We start from the raw sequence: 23,005 nt of genomic DNA, 5'->3' as shown, positions 1-23,005 counted from the left end.
GCTCTTTTGAAAATGAAAATGAACATGTGAATAAAGATTCACACCATAGCTCCAATTTTCTGATTTGCAAAATAGAGATAAGAAGGTTTACAGCACCAACCTCCCAGGGTTATTATGAAAGTCCAATGAGGCGATGTATGTGAAACATTCAGTCAATTTTAAGGCATTATATAAATTCTAGCTATTATGATATCAATAATGCCAGTATTTCTATAGGAGTAAATGGACTTGGCATAAGACTGTGCCAAGTCCTCCCCGTCCCCATATAAAAGGCTCCAAGACGGACCCACATCATAGTCAATTTCACACCACTGATTTATCAAGACCCCAGTGCATTTACCTGAAGGTCCGTATCCAAGAACTCCCCCACCAGGCAAATGAGAACCATTGTCTCAATAACCTTCCAACATCTTCTCTCTTCAAGCCAATAGACACAATGCTAGTAGGGGAAACCTCACTAATATATAGCTCTAATCATGATTAGAGCTCCAATATCTTCCATAACTCCCTTTTGCTTACAGGAAAAATTCCAGTTTCCTCATTTTGGCACTGAAGGTCCTATATTATATAGTGCCCTCCCACCCTATTCAATCTTACCTTCTACTACTTTCCTACATCCAAACCCAATCCCATCCAACGACTATAGAGTCAGCCCTTTCTATACATGAACGTGATGCCATCCAAACCAGGTTACCATCCCAGACGTTCTTCCACTTTCCTAACACATCCTTGTTCCTGCAAATGTTATACAAGTATTCAGGAGAAGAGCTGAGATTCAAACTCACACCTTCCAGTTCCCAGGGTAGTAGTTCTTTCTCCAATATGATTCTCCTTCCTCATCTTAGTCATGACAGAAAGGGCAATTCTAATTGATTCAATTATTTCTGAAGTCATAATTTTAATTTTTATCAAATAAAAATTTTTAAAATTAATTTGATTGTATTTTCAACCTAGAATCAAGTCGTCCTATGGAAATGAGATAATGCATAAAACATTTTTCTTTTATTTATTTTTTTCAATTACATTAAAAGGTAGTTTTCCACGTTCATCCATTTGCAAATTTGTTCCACATTTTTCTGCCACCCTCTCATCCCTCCCCCTTCCTCATGGCAGTTAGTGATAGGTGGTATGTGTTTAACATATTTCCAGATTAATCAATGAATAAAACATTTTGCAAATACCAAGGTACTATATAAAGATTAGCTCTGATTATTATATGGGCAAATCCTATGTGCCAAACTTCCAAAGTGGCTGGTTTCTTGCCATTATATGCCTTATTGTACATTTGTGTGTCTGCCCTGCCTCCAGGATTACTGCAATGGCTGCTGGTAACGAAAACAATATGTAGTAAGAATAGTAAAAAGTATAATGCAAATTATTAGTGTGGGGTTCCACTATGTGCGGACAGGCCGGCAGGTTTGTCTCTGGGAGAGAAGGTGTGATGGAGCGGAATCCCGGTGACATGGATAGAACTCCGGCCACAGAGGCTGGATGAACCTGGGCTCAGATTCCGAATTTGATACTTGCCACCTGTGTCACCATGGACTGGTAACTAGAACGTTTCAATCTCCTCATTCATAATTATATGAATAGTAGTCACTTCCAGGGCTCTGGTGAGGCTCAAATGAGAGAATGTCTTACCACCTCCAGATGTGACGCTCTATCTACTGCACCACACTGCTGGACCATAGTGTCCCTTGTCCCAGGGGGAGTATTTTGAATCCATCACTAACAAATGAAAATTAATCACTTTTCTAAAAACCCTGGGAAAAACAATTCTGCCATCTCAATGAGTGTCCAATCCCAGTATCTCACCACTTTCAGAGATAGTAATTTATTCTACTGTCCAATCAGTTCAATTTTTTTCTGTTAACTGATCCATTTTATAAGCAATTATAGTCATTGTTCTTTCTCCTTCTCTCCTTCTCCCTCCCCCCATCTATGTCTCTCTCTGTCTCTCTGTCTTTGTCTCTCTCTCTCTCCTCATCACCTTTCCCCCTCACTCTTTTTATTTACAGGTGGTTGTAGATGCCCTGGTTGGTGCCATCCCTTCCATCATGAATGTCCTTTTAGTCTGTCTTATCTTCTGGCTCATCTTCAGCATCATGGGAGTGAATCTCTTTTCTGGAAAATTTGGCAGATGCATTAACATCTCCATAGAAGGCTTTCCCCCTGTGAATGAGTTAATTGCCAATAACAAGGACCAATGTAATAACCAGAGTAGTGCAGGTCTCTTTTGGGACACTGTGAAAGTCAACTTCAATAATGTGGGAATAGGTTACCTTGCTCTTCTCCAGGTGGTAAGTCCTGTTCACTTCTCTTGTCATTGAGAGTCCGATATGATAGAGATGGTCAAAGAAAAATGGCAGCTAAAAGCTGCAGGGCAGCAACAGTTTGCATGAATCGAATGCCATTGAGCATTTTCTCAGCCCCAGTTTTTCCTTAAGAATGGCAGGAAAAGAGGCAGCTAGGTAGCAAAGTGGATAGAGCACTGGCCCTGGAGTCAGGAGGACCTGAGTTCAAATCCGGTCTCAGACACATAATAATTACCTAGCTGTGTGACTGTGATCAAGTCACTTAACCTCATTGCCTTAAATAAAATATAAAAAAGGGGGGAAAGAATGGCAGAAAGAGGGGGCAACTAGGTGGTGCAGTGGATAGAGCACTAGCCCTGGAGTCAGGAGGACCTGAGTTCAAATCCAGCCTCAGACACTTAATAATGACCTAGCTGTGTGGCCTTGGGCAAACCACTGAACCCCATTGCCTTGCAAAAAAAAAAGAAATAATGAAGACTGGCAGGAAGAAATGGACATGGTGATGGGGATTCATGCCTAGATCAAGTTCAGGCCATTCATCAGAGTCAAGATGAATTGAAAGATTCTAAGCAGAGAAAGTTATTCTACATTAGAGGCATGTTTTAAATCAGCTTTCACTTAAAGTCTCAGCTCATGAGGCTCCAACAATGTTGTTTCACTAAACCAGTCCAGAGGTTTATCAGTCCAAGGCAAAAGTCATTTAAAGAATGAGCATAGTAGAATAAATGAGAAAGGAGAACTGTACCGCCTCCTACAGATTCCCACCAGGAATGACTTCTCCAGTTTGGATCCTTTGCTACTGCTCCCCGTGCTCCCTTATTGGGTCAGTATAAAAGATGTTGCTTCCCAGGATTGACATCACCTATCTAGCCATGGGAATGCGGATTCCTCAGGAATCTGCTGCATCAATAAGCCCAATCTTTAGATACAACAAAATAATCAAAGCATTAATGAAAATTAAATTAAGTTCAATCAAATTTAATCAATAAAAGATCAAGTAAAGGACAGGGGAAAAAACATCCATTTGGAGACAGAAGACCTATTTTCAAATCCCATATTTATGTAGTCTTGGAGTCTGAATCCATCCATATAATGAAAGAATTGGACTAAATGATGTCTTAAACCCTGTCTGGTTCTAAATTTGTGATTCTATGAAACTTTGCTATATTATCTTTCCCCAGATGCCACAGCCATCAAGTCAATGCCTCCTCTAGGAACTGTGGCATTATTCCAACAACTCAGATTATTTTAGAGCATCCATTCCAAAAAAGATGGATTATCTTGGAGTCAGGAAGACTCAAGGCCTGCTGCTGAGATGCAGATTGTGAGACCCTAGGCAAGTCACCCCCTCTAATTGGCCCAGGCATCTCTCTAAGACAAAGAATATGCAGACTAAGTGGTTATCTGCATCATCAGATCATAGATCTGGAGCTAGAAAAGATGATCAGTGGGATGTGGTCCAACCCATTCATTTAAACTCTCTGGTCCTTAGTTTCCTGGACCACACAATGAAATGGTTGGCCTCTGAAGTCTCTATTATCCCTTATTTTACAGAGGAGAAAACAAGCCTAGAGAGAAATGACTTACCCAAGGTCACTCTTGTAATAAGTGGCAGAACTTGAATTTGGACCTCTGTCCTTTCACTCTAAGCCCAACATCTTTCCTAATCAGCAAAAGGGGTTTCTGCACTGACCATTCCCTACAATGATGAAATCTCCACAACCCCTTGAGGTACAGGTGTCTTTTTTTTCCATTTTAAACAAAAGACAGGGTACACGTGTTCAGAGAGTCAATAGCATGGCCCAGCTGGTGAGCGTGGTTTCTCCAGATCCTGAGTCCAGAGTTCTTTCCATGGTACAACACTGACATCTTCAACCACCATCCTAGCACTATTGCAACCAGAAGATTAGATTGCTTCTCCACCCTCGCTATGCCTCACGGGCTAATTTACCAGTAGCAAATTCATAGTGCCTACCTCTGGTACCCTCCCAGTAGGGCTGGATGGGCTACCTCCCTTGTGCTCTGGACTACTCTACCCTCTCCACTAAGAGCCCAGGGTTATAGTCGGGCAGCTCAGCAAAGAGACGTATGGATTTATTCAAGCTGGCATATTCAGGTACCTGTAAACCTGGTGACCTTATCACCAACAGGACACCAGCCTGCATGAATGAATTTATCATCTCTCCACCTATAGAGGACCCCATGGTCACAATCCCCCAAGACTCCAACATTCATGGGGAGCAATGATGGTTGTTTATATCCACCAGAACAGCTACTAGCAAATGTTCATAAAAACAATCTCCCGATTCCCACTCCTGCACCAGGTTCCACTATAGCTGAACCTTAAGGCTGTGCCTTGGCCAATCTTCCATTATATAAGCTCCTTTCATAGACCCATCCTACCTAAGCCTTCCGCAGATGGAGTGTCTTATCTGAGGAGCCCAAGTAATGTACCAGGATCCAAGGGACTGTAGTCAAGGAAGGAAAGTGGGTCATCTACCCGAGAGAAAACCAGAGGTGAGAGAGGCCTGTCAGTTTGATTTCTATTTAAGAGCTTCTTGCAGACCATAGCTGCCAACAAATTCTGTTGACATTAGAGAATTAGAAGCGACTAATTAGGAATAAAGACAGCTGAGCAAACATGAGGCCTCACAAGAAAAACTGGAAAAACCTAGTAAAAAGAAAAGGTGGGAAATCTACTATAAATAGAACCTCACCAAGGACACCCCACCATCATCACAAGGAAGCCCCAGTTATGAGAAACAGACTGTTAGCCACAAGAGTTACTATTAAGAATGATAAACAAAGGAGGGTTATCACTTCCAACAAGGAGGGATGGCAAGGAAACTGTTATACTTCCTTTCCAGTAGAAACTTTCCAATGACTGCAGATGATGTATAATATGTTCCTTCCAGTGACAATTGTACATAAAAGGCAGGTTGTTAGGAGTTCAAGATGGCAGCCATATGGCTAGACATCAGAGATCTATAAACTTAATATTCATCAACAGTATAACATGGTGACCAAAGGAGTCACCCTAACCTCAAGTTGGAGAGACAGGATATCCAAAATAAGTACCAGCATGGCAGAATGTGTCTAGAGAAATGGGCTTGACATGGCTCTCAGGCATCATTCATCCTGGCTGATATCTGAACAAGAAATTCTGACCGACAGAGCCCCAGCCTCTCTTTGCCTATGCAGGTGCCTGTAAATCTGGTGACCATATCACCAACAGAACACCAGCTTGTATGAATGACCTTATCATCTCTACACCTATAAGGGAGTCAGAAAGACTTGGATTCAAATCCCAACTCTGACACATATAGACTGTTTGACCTTAAACAGATCATTTAAACTCTTAATGATCCAGATAACCCTACAAGACTCTTAAGTCACAGAGCATTGATAGAGGAGTTCCCTACCCCAATGTTTGGACCAATATGTTTTCATCAAGAGAGCCAATGTTCTCATTGTAGTGTACCTTGGTCAGACTATTCATGTTAGTCTTCATTTGAGCACCATTTTTAGGAAAAACCATTGAAGAAACCAAAGTTGTTTTGTCTGAAGGAGATAAGACTTGGGAAGGATGTGGTAACTGTCTTCAAGTACCTACAAGATTGTCTTGGGAAATTTTTTTATGTTGTTATGTTTTTTATGTTTTTGTTATGTTTCTGTTGACTTATGCAAATTCAGGTGATAAGGAAAATTTCCTGAAAGTAGAAAACATTGCCTAGAATGTTATGGACTCTTGTCATTGATGGTCTTCAAAGAAAAACTGGGGCCGGGTTTGTTAGGGACTCTTGTTCAACTACCAGCCAGGATGAATGATGTCTGAGAGCCATGTCAAGCCTAAGGTGCTATGATTGCATGATAGTCTTATTCGATGATATTCTATAAAGTAGGAATGGAGAAGCATAAAACATTGGCTCCTCCTCCCCATCTAATGTATGTCAGGTACCAATTGGAATCATTAGATCACAAAGTTAGAATGGAAAGGAGCCTCGGAGGCCAACTAGTCTAGCCCTTCCATTTTACAGATGCAGAAACAGACCCACAGAGGCTAATAAGAATAATAGTTAATATTTATTTAGTTCCTACTATGTGCCAGACAATGTTCTAAGCACTTTATACTATCTCATTGGGTCCTCGGAGATAGGTACTATCATTATCCCCATATGGAAACTGAGTCAAATAGAGATTAAGTGAGTTGTCCAGAGTCAAATAGCAAATTAGCATCTCGGGCTGGATTTACAGCCAGTTGCTCCTGACTCCAAACCCATCCATTGTGCCACAAAATCACATAAGCGATAAATAACAGAGCTGGGATTTAAATCGTAAATATAAAACAGGATTTCAAAGCTGATCTGGTTCAACTCCCTTGTTTATAGAAGAGGAAACTTGGGAAATGTAAGCATCCATCCCAAGGCCACCCAGGTACTGTCAGAGGCAGAATTCGGGTTTTTGCAAGACAATGGGGTTAAGTGGCTTGCCCAAGGCCACACAGCTAGGTCATTATTATGTGTCTGAGATCAAATTTGAACTCAGGTCCTCCTGACTTCAGGGCTGGTGCTCTCACCACTGCACCACCTAGCTGCCCCCAGAGGCAGAATTTGAACCCAGATCTCCACATTTCTAATCCAGTAGTCCTTCCACTATACCACATTTACATAAAGGGCACTTTGGATGGACCTACAGAATGACTGAATTCACTTTAGTGACCAAAGTTCCAGATGTAAATAGATAATCCACTTCTCTAGGAACCTTCTCCCCACTCTCCCCCAAGCTTCTGGATCCCAACCATGTTTATGGAAGCCAAAAAGAACCTTGAAATTCCTTCAGTTATCTATACACAAGTGTTTAGTTCTTGAAGGCACATGAAATAAGAGTCCTTTGCCAACTGTATGAAGACATAAGTGATATAAAGTGTTTGAAAATGAAGTGGTTTCAGGCATCTGCTGCTGCCCAACTCTGAAAGCTGCCATCTGCCTTTTGTTTCTAGGCAACATTTAAAGGGTGGATGGACATCATGTATGCTGCTGTGGATTCCAGAAAGGTGGGTCAGTGAACCTGGGGCAGAATTCTTTATACCTCATCCATTGTATCATTTTTTTCAAACTATAGCAACCTCATATTTCCTGTTTCATAGTTGAAGGCAAAAAGTGAATCAGGAGCTTTCTCCCAGTGATGAGGCTCAGGTGTCTAGAACTGTCTTCCTCTCCACCTCCATAAAGCCCTTCCTATCTGCCCTAGAGAGAAAAGATGAACACCTGCTATGAACATTAGCCACTTGTCAAATCATGGAGTCAGAAAAGGTTTCCCCCAAGCCCTACTGCTCCCTCCTCTTTGGCCTCCTCTTGGCACCCCTACCCCTTTCCAAACAAGAGGAGGACATCTGAGGAACATTCAAGACTGACCTCAAGAGGTCCTCCAGGAGTTCTTGTGTGCATGGAAAAAGAGGGGCCTAGAGAGAGCAATTCTGAATTTTATGTAATGAACTAATGATAGCAATTCAGGCCATCAATCAATCAGGCAACAAGTATTGTTTAAGTGCTGACTGCACCAGGCTCTGTACTAAATGAAGGAAATACAAACAAAAAGCAAAAACAGTCCCTGCTCACAATGAGGGAAATAACATTTACCAAGCAATGCATGCAAGACAAATACAGAGTAGGTGGAAGGGACCTTAGAGGAGAAGGTACCCATGTAAAGGGTAGGCAGAGGGCAGAAAGAAATAAGGGTATTTTCCAACTCTCTCCTCCATTGCATCTACATGACATAATCATTCTCCCTAAGATAATGAAAATTGACCATATCTTTCCTCTATTGCCAAAATAATTTTAAGGCAGAGACTTTGATAAGCCTCTATCTTAGCCAAGGAATGGATTTTTAAGGGGGTAAGTTCAGGTCAGGATCAGGACAGTGGGGGAAGATGTTTGGAGAATGGAGCCTTCTTGGTCCCCCTTACCTCCATTTCCTGTTGGTTTGGCTCATTGAACAGTTAATTCTGAAAGCATCTTTTAACATTATTGACAAGATGAAAGGAAGGGAAGCCTTTCTCAGGGTCTCCCAGGATCCTGACAATGACCACCTGGCAAGATTCTGCTCAGGGTCCTTCCCGCAGTCAACATAGCCTCTCCTTTGGGCGTTTTTTATTTTTTTTCAGCCCAAACCTTTCATGACCATGTCTCATTTACTACCATCAACTACCATTCCAGACCCATCTTTGGAACTGGGATGAACCTAAATCCTTCTTTGGGCAACCAGCCTTTGGAAGATGTCCCTGGGTCCATGTTTATTTAGTCTGTCTTTGCACAAAATCCTGTAGCCCTGTCTTATGAAATTTTCACTGTTCTGTTTGACCACAGCCAGAGGAACAGCCCCTGTGGGAGGCCAATTTATACATGTATCTATATTTTGTCATCTTTATCATCTTTGGAGGCTTCTTCACACTGAACCTCTTCGTTGGAGTCATAATCGATAATTTCAACCAACAGAAGAAAAAGATAAGTATCTCTTTTAAGTTGATAATGTCTTAAGTCTCTGTTGAAGCCTCTGGCTTTCTGAGTCTCCAGCTCCAGGCCTCCTGGGATGGTACCGGAGTCCTGTTTCCAGTAGTCAATAAACATTGCAAACTAACAGCTTCTCACTGGCCTAACTTCAAGAAATACAAAGAAAGACCAAAAACAGTCTCTGTCCTCAAGGAGCACATATTCTAATGTGATTCCTTCTCTCTGATCCAGTTTGGAGGTGACTCTGGGGGTAGAGGTGGCCAGGAAAGGACCTTTGAGGCCTATTCTCTTCTATTGAGAGATTCTCTCATTCGCTCAAGAAAAGGGTATTCAGTAACTACTCTGTGTACTAGGTACTGGAGGAGACCAAATTTAGCCTAAGACATGGCCTCTGTCCTCAAGGGGTTTACAGACTAGGATGATGATCCAACACGAATATGTGACACTGGGGATAGCCTGGCTAAAAGGTGAGTAAAGTGGGCAGTGCCTGAAGTTGTTGTGTATGACTACAAATCCCAAGACATCCTCCTCTGCCTTTGGAGTTGGCCATGAATTTGCAACAAATGATAGTTGTCTGTGATGAATCTTTTGAGAAGAGACTTTGAATTTACAGCTGGATCTAGCCTATGGTCCTAGAGATGGAGCTGATGATGAGGTTAGAGGTTTGAATCATTGAGTGAGAAAGTAGGGTTGGATTATGGTCTTTACCAGAAGAGTGACTTTCGGGGTGGCTAGGTGGCGCAGTGGATAGAGCACCGGCCCTGGAGTCAGGAGGACCTGAGGTCAAATCCAGCCTCAGACATTTAATCATGACCTAGTGGTGTAGCCTTGGGCAAGCCACTTAACCCCACTGCCTTGCAAAAAAAAAAAAAAAAGAGTGACTTTCTATGGGAGCTCACCTCCTAGATTAGGAGCTGTTTTAGATAATTTCCAATTCTGGAGTCTATGGAATTTGAGGGAATTATCCACGTGTGTGTCCAGCTGGGCAACTTTGCTTTTCCTCTTTGCTAATGGTAACCCTAACTTCTATACTTAGGTGGCCAAGATATATTTATGACAGAAGAACAGAAGAAATATTATAACGCCATGAAAAAACTAGGATCCAAGAAACCTCAAAAACCAATCCCAAGACCTCTTGTAAGTCCCAGAATTTCTTATAAAATTAATAGCCATCAACAGGGAGGCAGTAGTGCTGTAGTGGTTAGAAGATCAGTCTGGGAGCCTGGAATACATGGTTCGAATCCCACCTCTGACATCTATGGCTTTGTGAATCTGGGCAAGTAACGGCTTCTCAGTGCCACCCCCCCCAGTGATTTCTCTAGGTTATAGAGGTGTTTCCAGTCTGCTTTGCTGAAGGAAATTTTCATATCAGGATGCAGCCATAGGTCTTCTGGTCAAAGAAACCAATTCAACAGAAATCCTCTGATAACAGGAAAATTTCAGATAAACAAAGAAAATTTTTTAAAAATCCCACAGTACTCCATGAACTGTAGAGAATTCAACTAGACCGTCAACAACAATGTTCACTAAGTACCTTTTCTTTCCCTTTCCAGTCTCTTCTTCTGATACCAAACTTGCTGCCATCATTTTTTTAACATATTCCTTGTCATAGGACGATAGAATAACAGACAAAGAGCTGAGATCAAAGGTCAACTGATTCAACCCTCTTATTTTAGAAGTCTGGCCAAGGATAAGGTCAAATAATTTGACTAAGACCACATTGAAAGTATCAGATCAGGATTCAAACCCAAGCCTTCTGACTGCAAAACCAGCATCATTTCCACTACACCGACATCTAATCCCCTTGGATTGGAAGGGTGAGAGATTGAAGGCCAGTAAAAAAAACCAATTAGGAGTCCAGGGCAATAATCCAGGTAGGAGACAATGAAAGACTAGATTAGGTACTGGAAGTGGGGATGGAAAGGTTATATGATGGAAGAATCAGCATAGCCTGGTCACAGATTGGCCATGGAAGGTAAGAGAGAGAGAAGAGAGGGGGGAAAGTCAAAGGGAAAGAACTCATTTGCTAGACTCATGACCAGGGAGGATGGCCAAAGTTTTGCTCAGATACAACTGAGTATAGGACTGAGATAAGTAATCTATTCAATAGGAAGCTACAAGAAGATTTGCTTCCTCCTCTATGATAGGAGATGCCTCATGTTCTGAGGTTCAAGATCTTTCCCTCTCTCCCCATCCCTATTTCTCCCATCAACTCCCACAGACTCAGATAACCACTCACATACACGTGCGCACGCGCGCGCGTGCGCGCGCACACACACACACACACACACATACACACACTCATCTTTCCCTGAAAGCATTTTGAGTTGCTTGTCCTAGGCATTAGACTTTCTAATTATGTCCCCACTCCTACCCTATCATGTTCCCCTGTTCCTGTTTCCAAACCTCATTAACACATACTAAGTATTCAATAAATCCTCATTGACTAATCAACATGATCCCTTTTCCTTTTCCCAGAACAAATATCAAGGCTTCGTGTTTGATATTGTAAGCAAACAAGCCTTTGATGTGGTGATCATGGTGCTCATCTGTCTCAATATGATTACTATGATGGTGGAGACAGATAACCAGAGTGAAGAGAAGACCAAAATTCTCAGCCGGATCAACCATTTCTTCGTTGCTGTCTTTACAGCAGAGTGTGTCTTGAAAATCTTTGCCCTGAGACATTACTATTTCATCAATGGATGGAACATCTTTGATTTAATTGTTGTGATCCTCTCAGTTGTGAGTAAGTGGTCTCGTAGTGGGGTGGGGGGGGCAGGAAGGGTGGAGAGCCCTAAGCTCCTGGTCTGGGGAGAAGTTAGCAGCTGGGGTGATTTAAAAACTCATGAGGGAATCATGGAGCAATGCTTCTCTTTCACTTGGCTCTCCTCAAAATCCCTCATACATGCCCTTACTATCAGTCTCTTGAAAAAAAGTAAGTAAATTTCTTTATTTTTCCAATTAAATTTAAATAGAATGTTCGGCATTCATTTCTGTAATGTTCTCTACCTCCCACCCTTCCCTCCCACCACACTAGGAAAGCAAGTAATCTAAGTTATGCATGTACAATCATGTTACACATATTTCCATATTAGTCACATTGTGAAAGAAGAATCAAAACAAAAGGGGAATGCCACGAGGAGGAAAAAACAAAAAAAATTAAACATGTGAAAATAGTTATGATCTACACTCAGATTTCAAAGTTCTTTTTCTGGATGTAAATGGCATTTTCCATGGGTCTTTTAGAATGGCCCTTGATCACTGCATTGCTGAGAAGGGCTAGGTCTGTCATAGTTTATCATCACACAATCAAATCTTCAAAAAAATCATCATTTCTTATAGAACAATAATATTTCATTATATTCACATACCACAATTTGGTCAGTCATTCCCCACTTAATGGGCATCCCCTCAATTTCTAATTTTTTTTTCCACCATGAAAAGATCTGCAATGAATATTTTTGGTACATGTGGATCTTTTCCCCTTTTTTGGTCTCTTTGTGATCTAGACCTAGTAGTAGTATTGCAGAACCAAAGGGTATGCACAGTTTTATTGCCCTCTGAAGACACTCCAAATTACTCTCCAGAATGACTGAATCAGTTCACAACTCCACTAACAATGCATTAGTGTCCCAGTTTTCCCACATCTTTTCTATTTCTCTAATTAACAGCATCCCAGTCTTCTTGATGAAATAACTAGTGCAAGGCCACTTGGATGGAGTAAGTGCTTTGGAGTTTGGTATAGCAACTAGTGTGGCATGAGAGTGGTTAGAGAGTTGGCATCAAAGTCAGGAAGTCCTGAGCTCAAACCTCATCTTTGACATATATCTCAATTGTGTAATCTTGGCCAAGTAACTTCACCTTTCAATTTCCTGAACAACTCTCTGAAACTCTATATTACAAAATACTAGCTCATCTATATTGGTAGAGGAAGTGTCTTCACTGAGGATGCCCTGTATCATTGAGATCACAAGTCTAGGTGTCCCCCTTATTAAAAAAGGGAACTGTTCTGCATAATCCAGAGACTCTCCCCCAATAAGCAATGCTCTCTCGAGCTCATGTATTATGGGAGTGAACTCCTCTTAGCATGCCAACTGTGCTTCATTGAAAGTACAATGTAGAAATAGACTATCCTATGTAGACATTAACTTTGTTGTAGTTGCCGTTCCCAGGAGGAGTCCAAGAAACCGGGGGCCACATCTCAGAGTCCCTCTGGAGTGTCTCTCTGGAGAGCATCAAGAAACCTGCATTGATTGTCACAATTACTAGCCTTGTTCCAATGATATTTTCTTCTTGGAAAAAAATCTGGGACTCAATTTCTTCAGATGTTTAGTTATATAATATTCTCTCCCCATCCAGGGTCATATTATAACCATGGCTGCAAAGATGTCAAAATTCCTTGATTTTGCTTTACAAAATTTCACCTAGTGGAAATAGGAGGGGGTAGTGGGGAGGAGAAAGAGGGAAAGAAGGAAAAATCCCTAGAAATACTTCTTGCCTCCATCTCAGTGTTCATTTTACAGTCTCTGCTCACTTCCACTAGCTCCAAATGGTTTCTCCCCCAAGTTACTTTCAAGAGGAAAAAAAGAGCTTCCAAAGCATTGGCCAAGGGTTGCTAAGCAAATTCTCCAAGAATTGACATCCACGTTCATTATGACACCTTTGGCATTGGCCTCTTTCTAAGCTGGAAATAGCTGTATATAATAGCATTCAATCAGCCTCTGCTAATTTATCTAGGGTCATTTATCTAGCTTCTACCACATACAGGGTCCTATAATAGAGAGAAGGAAGGAAGGGAGAGAGGGAGGGAGGGAGGGAGGATAGATGGAAAGGAGGAGGAAGGAAGGAAGGAGGGAGGGAGGGAGAAAGAAAAAAGGAAAAAGGAAAAGAAGAAAGGAAGGAGAGGAAGGAAGAACCGAGAGGGCTATATGGGGTAATGGGAAAAAAAAATAAAACTCAAGGTTAGGAGTCAAGAAACCTGAGTTTTTGTCCTAGGTCTGGAAAAGACTCAATTTATGAGCTCTCTGGGCCTGTAGGAAATAAAGGGGTTAGGTTAGGTGGCTTCTGAGGTCCATCTCGGTTCTGTTCAATGGCTTCTGGGTAATAATGCACGGCAGCGTATCATGAAGTGGCTGGGCAGGAACCAAGGAGTCCAAAGAGGAAATGACTGGGAAGACTTCAAGGAGGAAGCAAAACTTGACCTGGATCTTAAAGGATGAGTAGGATTAGGGTGAGGTGAAGAGCAATGTGATTTCAGCTCCCCCTTCTCCCTTTTCCTGACTCCGCCAGGAATCTTACTTCCTCCCTCCTTCCCATTGCTGCTCGATGATCTTTCCTCTCTCCTAATGCCCTTGTCCAATCAATGGTTAATCTTTCTCAAAAACTCGATAACCCTCAACAAACCCCAGCAGGATTATGAAGCAACTATCCTGTTAGCACTTGGGATGGAGTGGGGGGGGGTGGGGAAGAAGTGATCACCAAGACCTAAGTCTTGAACCCTAAGAACAAGTCACCAAAACTAAACATCTTCTTCGCCTGGGTTATTAGCCTAGTGCCACAGAAACAATGTATATGGATTTTGCAATACTAAGACTAATATGGATACGGCACTTTAAGATTTGCAACACAATTCGATATATTGCGTTATGCCATCCACCCCAGTTAGGTGTCATTATTATCAACCATCAAGCATTTATTAATCGCAACACTGTGACAGATACATTCTAACCCCCCACCCCAGAAACTGGAGGAAGGAGAAGTTAAGGAACTTCCCTACAGAAACATAGCAGAGTGACAGAGGCAATTTTCGAACTCAGGTCCTCCTGAATCCAAGTCTGTCGCTCTCTTTGACAAAGTATTTCTTTACATCCTTTTGTACAAAATGAAGCAATCTGGCTTGAATCACAAGTGGCCAAGTAGGTGATACGGAAAGAACACTAGATTTGGGGTCTGCTATTACAGGGACAGTGATGGTTTCTTTGAATCTGAACAAAATGGTTCTTCTCTTGAGTCTCAGTTTCCCCATCTGTAAAACAAAGAGGTTGACTTTGATATTTAAGGTTCCTTCCAGTTCTGAGGATTGTGAAATGTACATTTATCCAAAGACTATTGATTGACTGGATTGGTATCCACCACTAAGGACTTTTCTAGTGAAAGGGCACAGGACTTTTGTCCTTAAATATGAACTAGTAATATTTTTAGCATTTGCATACATGAAGGCATGTTTATCGGGCTTGCAGGTGACACAAAGATGGGAGAAATGATGACTATTTGGAATGACCAAAATCAATCCCATTCAACCAGCATTTTTTGTCTGTATTATGTGAGACACTGACAATACAAAAATATTTTAAAATGTCTGCTTTCTAGTGCTGAATAATAGTGAAAACTATTATTATTATTTATAATATTAGAATCACTTTAAGATTCCCAAGGCACTTTTCCATTATTATCTCATTTGATCTCACAACAACCTTGGAAGATAGGTGATTTATTGTCCATACTTTACTGATGGGGTGAGGTAGAGGTTAAGTGACATGCCCAGGGTCGTACAGAGAAAACAGGAGAATTCCAGTAGCCTCATTCTATCTGCTACCCCTTATTGCCCGAGCTTCAGGGCAATGATTTTGGTAGCTGTGTGGATGATTGGTCTGAGAATGGCAAGTCTGGATGCAGGGAGTGTGATGAGGAGCCGATGGCAAAAGTCTCTAGGTGAGAGGTGATGTCTGAATGGAGAGAAAGGAGTAAGTGCAAGAGTTATGATTTACAAGGGTTGGCAAGATTTTTTTTGGTGGGCTGATCTGATTGGTAAAAATTTAAATTGGGACAGATTGTAAGCCTTTAAGTAAAAAAAGAAAAAACCCAAATAGGAGCGTTGTGGAATCTGGCTTGGCTGGCTTCCCTGGGGTTTTCGCTAGCCCACAAACTCAGTGTTGGCCAACAGGGTGATCTGCCTACTCCAAACCCTCCCGCCAGCTAAGGCTCCAAGAACAACAGGAATCTGGTGTCCGGAATGGGGAGGGGATCAGCCAGCTCCCTCCCTGTCCTCTGTCCCGGTCAAATGACATCTGAAGCATTGTGTTCAGTTCCGGGAGTCACATTTTTAGAGGGTCATTGACAAACGCATGTCGTCAGAGTAGGGTGACCGATAGGGTGGTGCAATCTGAAGTCTTTGTCATCTGAGCCAAGGTCTCAGGGGCTAGAGATGGTTTGTCCAGGAGAAGAAAAGACAGAGGGGGTGACGCTTAAGCACTTCTGGGACTCTGAGTCCAACCCCTCTAAATGGACAGATGAGGAAACTGAGACCCTCAGAGGTTTTGTGACTTCTTTGGAATGACAGGTGGCAGAGGTTGGATCCAGGCTCAGCTTGTTTGGCCAGTATGCCACACTGCCTTTTGGGCAAGGTCACTGTCTTCAAATGGCTGTGCAGCTGTTATCCAAAGAATAGCAAGCCTTCATTTAGCACCGATGCTGTGCTTGGCCATACGAAGACAAAAACAAACATCCCTGTCCTCAAGGAGCTTCCATTCTTTGAGGGGAGGAATGATTGCATTTGTTCTTATACTTCTTTTTTCTTGTTGTTCTGTCCTAACTCATATTATTGTAGTGGCTAAGGAGGTTGGCTACCCAGAGATCTCAGACTCTCCTACTTGAGGCAATGGCTAGCATTTGTTGAATGAATGACCAAGAAAGTCGGAGGCTACGGATGGAGGAAATGCTCAAGGACAGAAAATGAATTTAGAGATAGATTTCAGGGCAGGGAATTTGTTTTCATTGGAACCGGGTTCAAATTCTGGCTGCCACTTGCCAACTTTGCAACCTTGAATGAGTCATTTGGCACAGTTTGGTCTCAGTTTCCTCATCTGTAAAGTGAGGGATTGGACTAGATGGCCTCAAGTCCAGCTTTTGAGTCCAAAGGGGGATGAAGCTAAGAAACAGAGGGGGCCAGGGATTTCCCTAGTAGGCCAAGTCCAGCTGTGGCTAGACCTTGCTGAGTTGGAGGTCTGATACCCGTCCTCTACTCGGTCCTGAATTCTAGATTTGATTGTTTCAGTTTCTTGATCAAAATTCCTTTGTCTAAGCTATTTACACTTAAGGGTTGGGGGAAGGGGTTTCCCTGCTGAACTTGGCAAGGGTGAGGAAAGAGAGACTAGGGAGCCAGGCAGCCAGGAGGGAGAGGGACCGGCAGCTGTGAAGGTTGGCTCCACATTCTTCCCGAGTGATTCATTACAGGAACATTCTAACACTTTGAGAACTGTCCAGCAATGGAACAGTCAGACAGCCTTGTGACCACCCAATCAAGGTAGTGAGCCCTCTGTCATCGGAAATGTTCAAATGCTTAATCTGGGCTTGAAAGGGATTCTGGCAAGTTAACTCTTGGTGTACAAGGAGGCTGGATAAAAATCACCTTTGTGATTCCTTCGGAGTCTGCCACTTGTTTCTCTCCATTCCCTAGAGGGCTGATCAGCCAGGGTGTACATTAAACAAGACTTCTGGCTTCCCCAACCTCCTTGAGGGAGCTAGAAGGAAGGAATCCTAATTTAGGGGGAGGGTGTAGGAGAAAGACTCTTGGAAGATTAGAAGTGGCTGGCCCTCTGGAGAATAGAGCAACCTTCTCATCTCTTAAAAAAACAAGGCAGAAGTGATTTGTCTAAAATCACACAGAAAGGCTGTGGCCATTGCAATACTCCCATTCCTTACAGTCTGACTTTTAAAATGTTATTTTTTTTATTGATGCCTCATGTCTAACCATCTCTGTCATTTCTACTAACATGACTTTTGCAACCATCTTGAAATTTATCAAGGAAAATCAGCTAAGCCAAATCATTACCTGCTATGATAGCGTATACACCATCCTGCCCTGTGGCCCCCCACCTTTCTGCTCAGGGGAGCAAGATCCATTTTATTGCCTGTTCTTGAGGATCATTATTGGCTTTTCAGTTACTCAGAGTTAAGTTTCTTTTTATTGTTTCATATCTGTTGTAGCAGTAACTGGATGTATTGGGTTTTTATTTTTTCATTGATTTCTTCTGGTTTTACATCCTTTTCTTTTCCAAATATATCCTCTCTCCTTCCCTATCCAAAGAACTAGCATTTGTAACAAAAAAATTAAAAAAATGGAAGTAGGAGCCATTCAGCAAAAAAACAAAACAAAACAAAAAAGACCCAATCAGCTGGGTCTGACAGTATATATTCACCATGCCTCACCCCTAGGCCCCCACCTCTGAAAAGAAGGAAGAGAGGTGAACGTTCTTATCTTTTCAGGACCAATCCTGTGTATACTGCGCCACCTGAGTTGTGAGCCTTGTTACCTAAGACTCCCTGGGTTAGTAGTTAAAGAGGAGCCCCCAGGGAGCAGCTAGGGATGTGTGAGTTTGCTGTTTGTGTTCAAAGAAAGATCACAGAATAATTGACTTGCAACTGGAAAGGACTTTAGCAATCACCCAATGCAACCTTTTATTTGTACAGATGAAGAAACGGAGGCCCAGAGAAGGTCACAGAGAAGGCCCTAAGGTGGCTACTTTCCCATCCATGCCCTTCTGTGATTGTGCTGGGGTGACCCATCCTGTGCAGAAGCGTCTTCCTCTCCCCAACTCCCTTTTCCAGATCTTCCCTCATTCACACTAAAGTACAATGAGTGAAAGAGAAAAGGGGTTTCTAATTTTGAGCAGTTATCAAAGTCACTACTAAAAAGAGAAAAGAATGGGGCTGGGTGGACCTTGCTAGAGACTTGAATGAGCCCCCCCAGACCCCCCCAAATCCAGGAAGATGGAACTTGGGAGATGGCCTCGGGTAACCAAGACTTTTACAGGTCAAGGAATTTAGGGGTGAGGGAGGATGGCAGAGACTGACGTTTGCCTAGGTCAGTTACCCCTAGTGATCAGCATGTTGCCTAGAAAAGGAGATGTTCAATAGATTTTATTAGTTTACTGACTAATGGGAAGGTCACTGAGTTGATAGCCTCACAGACTAGAGCTCAAAGGGAGCCCTGGGGTCCTCTGTCCAAGCCCTTCATTTGACACGTGGAGAATCTGAAGCCCAGGGGAGGGCAATGAATTGTGACGCAGTCATGCAGGCTGAGTTGTGACCTGAACCCATATCTTCCAACTGCCACTGTGCTGTACTGTCTTATTGGTTGCAATTTTCCCCTTCTGGCCCTCAGTTTACTTTTCCTCAAAATGAGGGAAATTGCAATAGGTGACCCACAGAGCCATTAACAACTCTGAAATCCCATGATCCATTGGCAAGATAGCAAGGTAACGGGCATTGAGCTAGAAACAGGGGAGATAAAGCCAAATGTCTGACAGTCCCTGCCCTCAAACGACTTGCATTCTAATGGGGAAGGGGTGACGACACACAAGAGGAGTTGAAGGGATTGGGAAGTGAGAGAAGAAGGATACTTTGCCCAGGGAGGAAACATGGCTGGCTTGGGTCTATGCCCAAGATGAAGGCAGACACAGAGTATATGGGTGCCAACCTTTCCTAGACTCTGCTTCTGCTCCCCCTTTCTCTCCTGGATGCCCATCTCTCTTTCCCCATCCTTCAAGACCGGTCTCATGTCCCACCCACTCCACAAAGACACTCCTGCCGACAGTGCTCTTCTCTGGTCCTTTCACTGGGCCCACTCAGTGGTGGAGCTGAGGCAACCACACTGAGAGGAATGGAACATTCAAAAACAACTCTGATCTGCTTCTCAAAGATGATCGAAATGTCATCAAAAGAACATAGGCTGTGGAAAAGAAGCCAGAAGACCCTCAGAAGGTCTCGGGGCTCCAGGTTGGGTCATTTGAAAGAACCTGAGAACATACCTAATGAGTTCAGATTCACATGTCATAGTGCTGCAGTTCATCTCCTGCTTCCTGGCTCTCCCCCAGAGAAGATCAAAGAGAAGGCAGAGCATCTCATGCACCCCGCCTTCAACCCACTGAAGGATGATGGGCTAGAAGATAGATCAGACCCACCACATTCCCTCATAGCCCCACTGATAAAATCAGCAAACTCCCCTCTGGAGCTTCAGATAGATACACTTTAGATGTTAGAGAGGGGATTCCTAGTCAGACAGGTTAGAATCAGTGGCAGTCAAGATCCCTGGCACTGTGGCACCCTGGCAGAGACTCTTTCCTCACCCGGGAGCTCCCTATAATAGTGAAACCACAAGTCTAGCCCGGCTCCCTCTATTATTAATAACAAGCATCAATATTAGTCCTGGCTGCCTCTTCCAGGAGTCAGGTGGAGGACTTGAGGCTGATATTACTGGTGTGAGGACATCAGCTTTCAGGAGTATCAGGGGCAGCTGGCCAGAGGACATGGTTCATGGGGGCAGAGCCAGGGGGTGAGATCTGGAGGCTGCTCTAGGCAAGAGCCTCAAGTGGTATATTGCTCTTTCCAATCCTCCATGGGCTCCTCTGGAAAAGGAAGGGGCTGTATAGGTGATGTCTAATGAGCCCTTCTGGCCCCTCAGAGAATTCAGGAACCTCACAGATGCCAGGGATTTTGGCTGCCACCACGTCTACTCCAACTGACCAGGAATCCCTCTCTAACATCATCAACAGATGTTTCACCAACCTCTGCCGAAAGGCATCCAGGCCCCAAGACAAGGGCAGCCCATTTCCATTCATTAACTTCTCTGTCCCTTAGTCCTCTCTGGGCTCCAAGGCTGGCCTTGCCATCCTTGATGAGGGTAGGTCTGGGGTAAAGGTCATCAGCTGGCAGTGTCACAGACTTGGAGACAGACACGGAGAACAGAGCCTTGGCACTCTTGGACACAAACTAGCTGTGGAGTCTCGGGCAAATCCATTGTGATTTAGAGCTGTAAATGTCCTTAGTGGCCTTCCCTCATTTACAGATGAGGAAACTGAGGCCTAGAGAGGTTGCCTAAGCTCACACAGATTGTGAGTGACTAGTGGAAGCCACACCTGGTTTAAACAGAGTGGAGCTCTGGGTCTGGAATCAGGAAGACCTGAATTCAAATTCAACCTCAGACTTCCTAGCTGGGTGACCTTGGGCATGTCACTTGACCTCTGTCTTTGTTTCCTTAACTGTAAATTGAGAAAAATATACTAACTGCCTCCTAGGGTCATTATAAGGATGAAACAAGAAAATATTTATTTATTAACTGGTGCTCAGTAGGCAATATAGAAATGGTAGCGATTAGTTATTAGTACCGCTAACTCCCCTTTCTCAGTTATACTTCTTGGCTTGGCTTGCCTCACTCATCAACGCTTGCTAGTGTGAAACGGTGGGCCAAGCTAGAGGGTCTCTAAGGGGGAGAGGATGGGCATCAAGTCTACCTTGAGTTGATCAGACTGGGGAGCAATGGGAAATCCAAGTAAGGAGTAACTCATTTAGGTGCTAAACGGAACATGGTTGTCTGTAACAGGAGTCCAGAGAGATGTGATGAGACTCTCCGTGCGGTCGACTAGGGAGCTGCAGTGGGTGGGGGTGACCGCTGCCTTCAGTAAATGCCTCTAGACACTGCCCAGAGAGACCTGGGGAAGGGGCGGCGAAGGCGCCTTAGCGGAGGGAGGTGGGGATTAGACCAAGAGGGATAGTGCCGGCAGCTGGAGGGGATACTTCCTACAGAAGATGGTGTTTCAGCAGAATCTTGAAGAAAGGGAAAGATTCTGGGAGGTAGGGGTGGGAAAAGAATGAATGCAAGGTATTAAAGAGATGCAAAGGTGTGGAGATGGGAGAGGTAGGGGTGTCTGTGTGTGGGTGAAAGGGGAGCGCTATACAAGGAGTAAAGAAAGGGAAGTCACCATGTTCACACTGCAAAGGGTCTAAAAGCTGGGGAGAGCAATTTGAGTTTACTCAAGAAGCCATAGGGAGCTATTGAAGTTCCTTGGTCAGTGGAGGACCACCTGGTGTGATCTGATCTACTGGAAAATCCTGGCACAAGCTGAAGAACAGACTAAACTAGGGAAAGATTAAAGCAGGGAGACGACTTCGGAGGCTGTTACAAAAGTCCAAAAGGGGATGAGGGCTGGTAATGGAACAAAGAGATGGCTGGGAAAGCTATGGAGCAGTAGGAGCCGGGTTTGGCACCTGATTGGTCCTTCAGGAGGAAGCAGGGTGAGGATGATAGCAAATATGTGAGCCTGGGAGGCCACAAGGGTGGATGTGGGTCTCAGAGACAGGAGAGTCTGACGGAGGGGTGGGTTTGGGTCTAAGATGGTCATGGTAGTTCTGAGGATGGTGAGTATCTGATGTCTCCAGGACATCAAGATTGAAACTGAACTTGGAAGAGTCATCAGCATAGAGATGCAATCCAGTCCACTGGAGCAGAGGAGGCCAACCGGGGCTGAGTGGAGGAAGGAGAGGGCCCAGGATGGAGCCTTGGGGACCATCCACAGTTAGTGGCTACAGTGGGGCGAGTGGTGCTTCAGCCAAAGGAGCAGTTGGTCAGGGAGGACCAAGAGCAGAGAAGAGCCAGGCCCTGGAAACCCAGAAGAGAAAGACTCTAGTCAACAGTGTCCAGTGTTGACAGTTAAAGAGGATTCAGATGGAGAAGAGAGCTCCAGTTTAGATAATGAGGTGATCAGTGGTATTGGCGTGTCCACAGTTTGTTGACATGATATGTAGATAGGCACACAGATTGCTAACTCATATGTAGTGGGAACATACAGGGTATATGTTTGTCTACACATGAATGCGTGTGTATTGTCTTCACAGGCCAAGTGAATTAGCTTGTGCTTTCTCCAAACAACTGTGTGAGGAAGGCAGGTTGTAAGTACAATTATTCCCATTTTCTAGATGATGAAACTGAGGCTGCAAGAGGCCACACAGCCAGAAAAATGAACCAGGTAGACTCTGATGCAGCCCAGGGGGTCATTGATTGGCTTCTGGGTGTTCTGAATCCTGGAGAAGACTCTCCAGGAGGCTAACCCTTGGCTTAGAAAAGTGGGTAGCCCTGAGGCCTGGAGCTGTGGAGAATTGTGGGCTTGGGGGGGTCAAAGGGGAATTGAGAACCAAAAGCCCAGGGACTGGAGGGGCAGCAGCCTACCTACGAACCGAGAGCAGTGAGGGAGAAAACAGGAAGCTTCTAAGCAGAGAGGTGACTCACGCATGTCCAGGGAATGGGGCTCAGTGGAAAACATCGGGCCAGGGCAGGAGGTGGGCTGCCGCTGGGACGGGCGGCCTCGGCCCGGAAGCCAGCAGGGTGTACCTGGGGCCCAGGCC

General features: G+C 43.8%; 1 protein-coding gene across 1 annotated transcript in view; it reads left to right on the top strand.

The window, feature by feature from the left end:
- LOC141496585 (sodium channel protein type 10 subunit alpha-like) overlaps window positions 1-19,859 on the top strand; it is a 92,973-nt gene extending 73,114 nt beyond the window's left edge. The window contains exons 20-25 of the mRNA XM_074199066.1: window positions 2,019-2,300; window positions 7,315-7,372; window positions 8,685-8,822; window positions 9,861-9,961; window positions 11,303-11,573; window positions 19,375-19,859. Coding sequence (XP_074055167.1) covers window positions 2,019-2,300; window positions 7,315-7,372; window positions 8,685-8,822; window positions 9,861-9,961; window positions 11,303-11,573; window positions 19,375-19,859 — 1,335 coding nt within the window. The remainder of the gene's footprint in view (window positions 1-2,018; window positions 2,301-7,314; window positions 7,373-8,684; window positions 8,823-9,860; window positions 9,962-11,302; window positions 11,574-19,374) is intronic.
- Window positions 19,860-23,005: the final 3,146 nt, after the last annotated feature.

Source organism: Macrotis lagotis, chromosome 8 (genome assembly GCF_037893015.1).
Source record: "Macrotis lagotis isolate mMagLag1 chromosome 8, bilby.v1.9.chrom.fasta, whole genome shotgun sequence".
In the NCBI taxonomy this organism is placed as follows: domain Eukaryota; kingdom Metazoa; phylum Chordata; class Mammalia; order Peramelemorphia; family Peramelidae; genus Macrotis; species Macrotis lagotis.
This window is presented reverse-complemented; position numbering and strand designations above follow the sequence as displayed.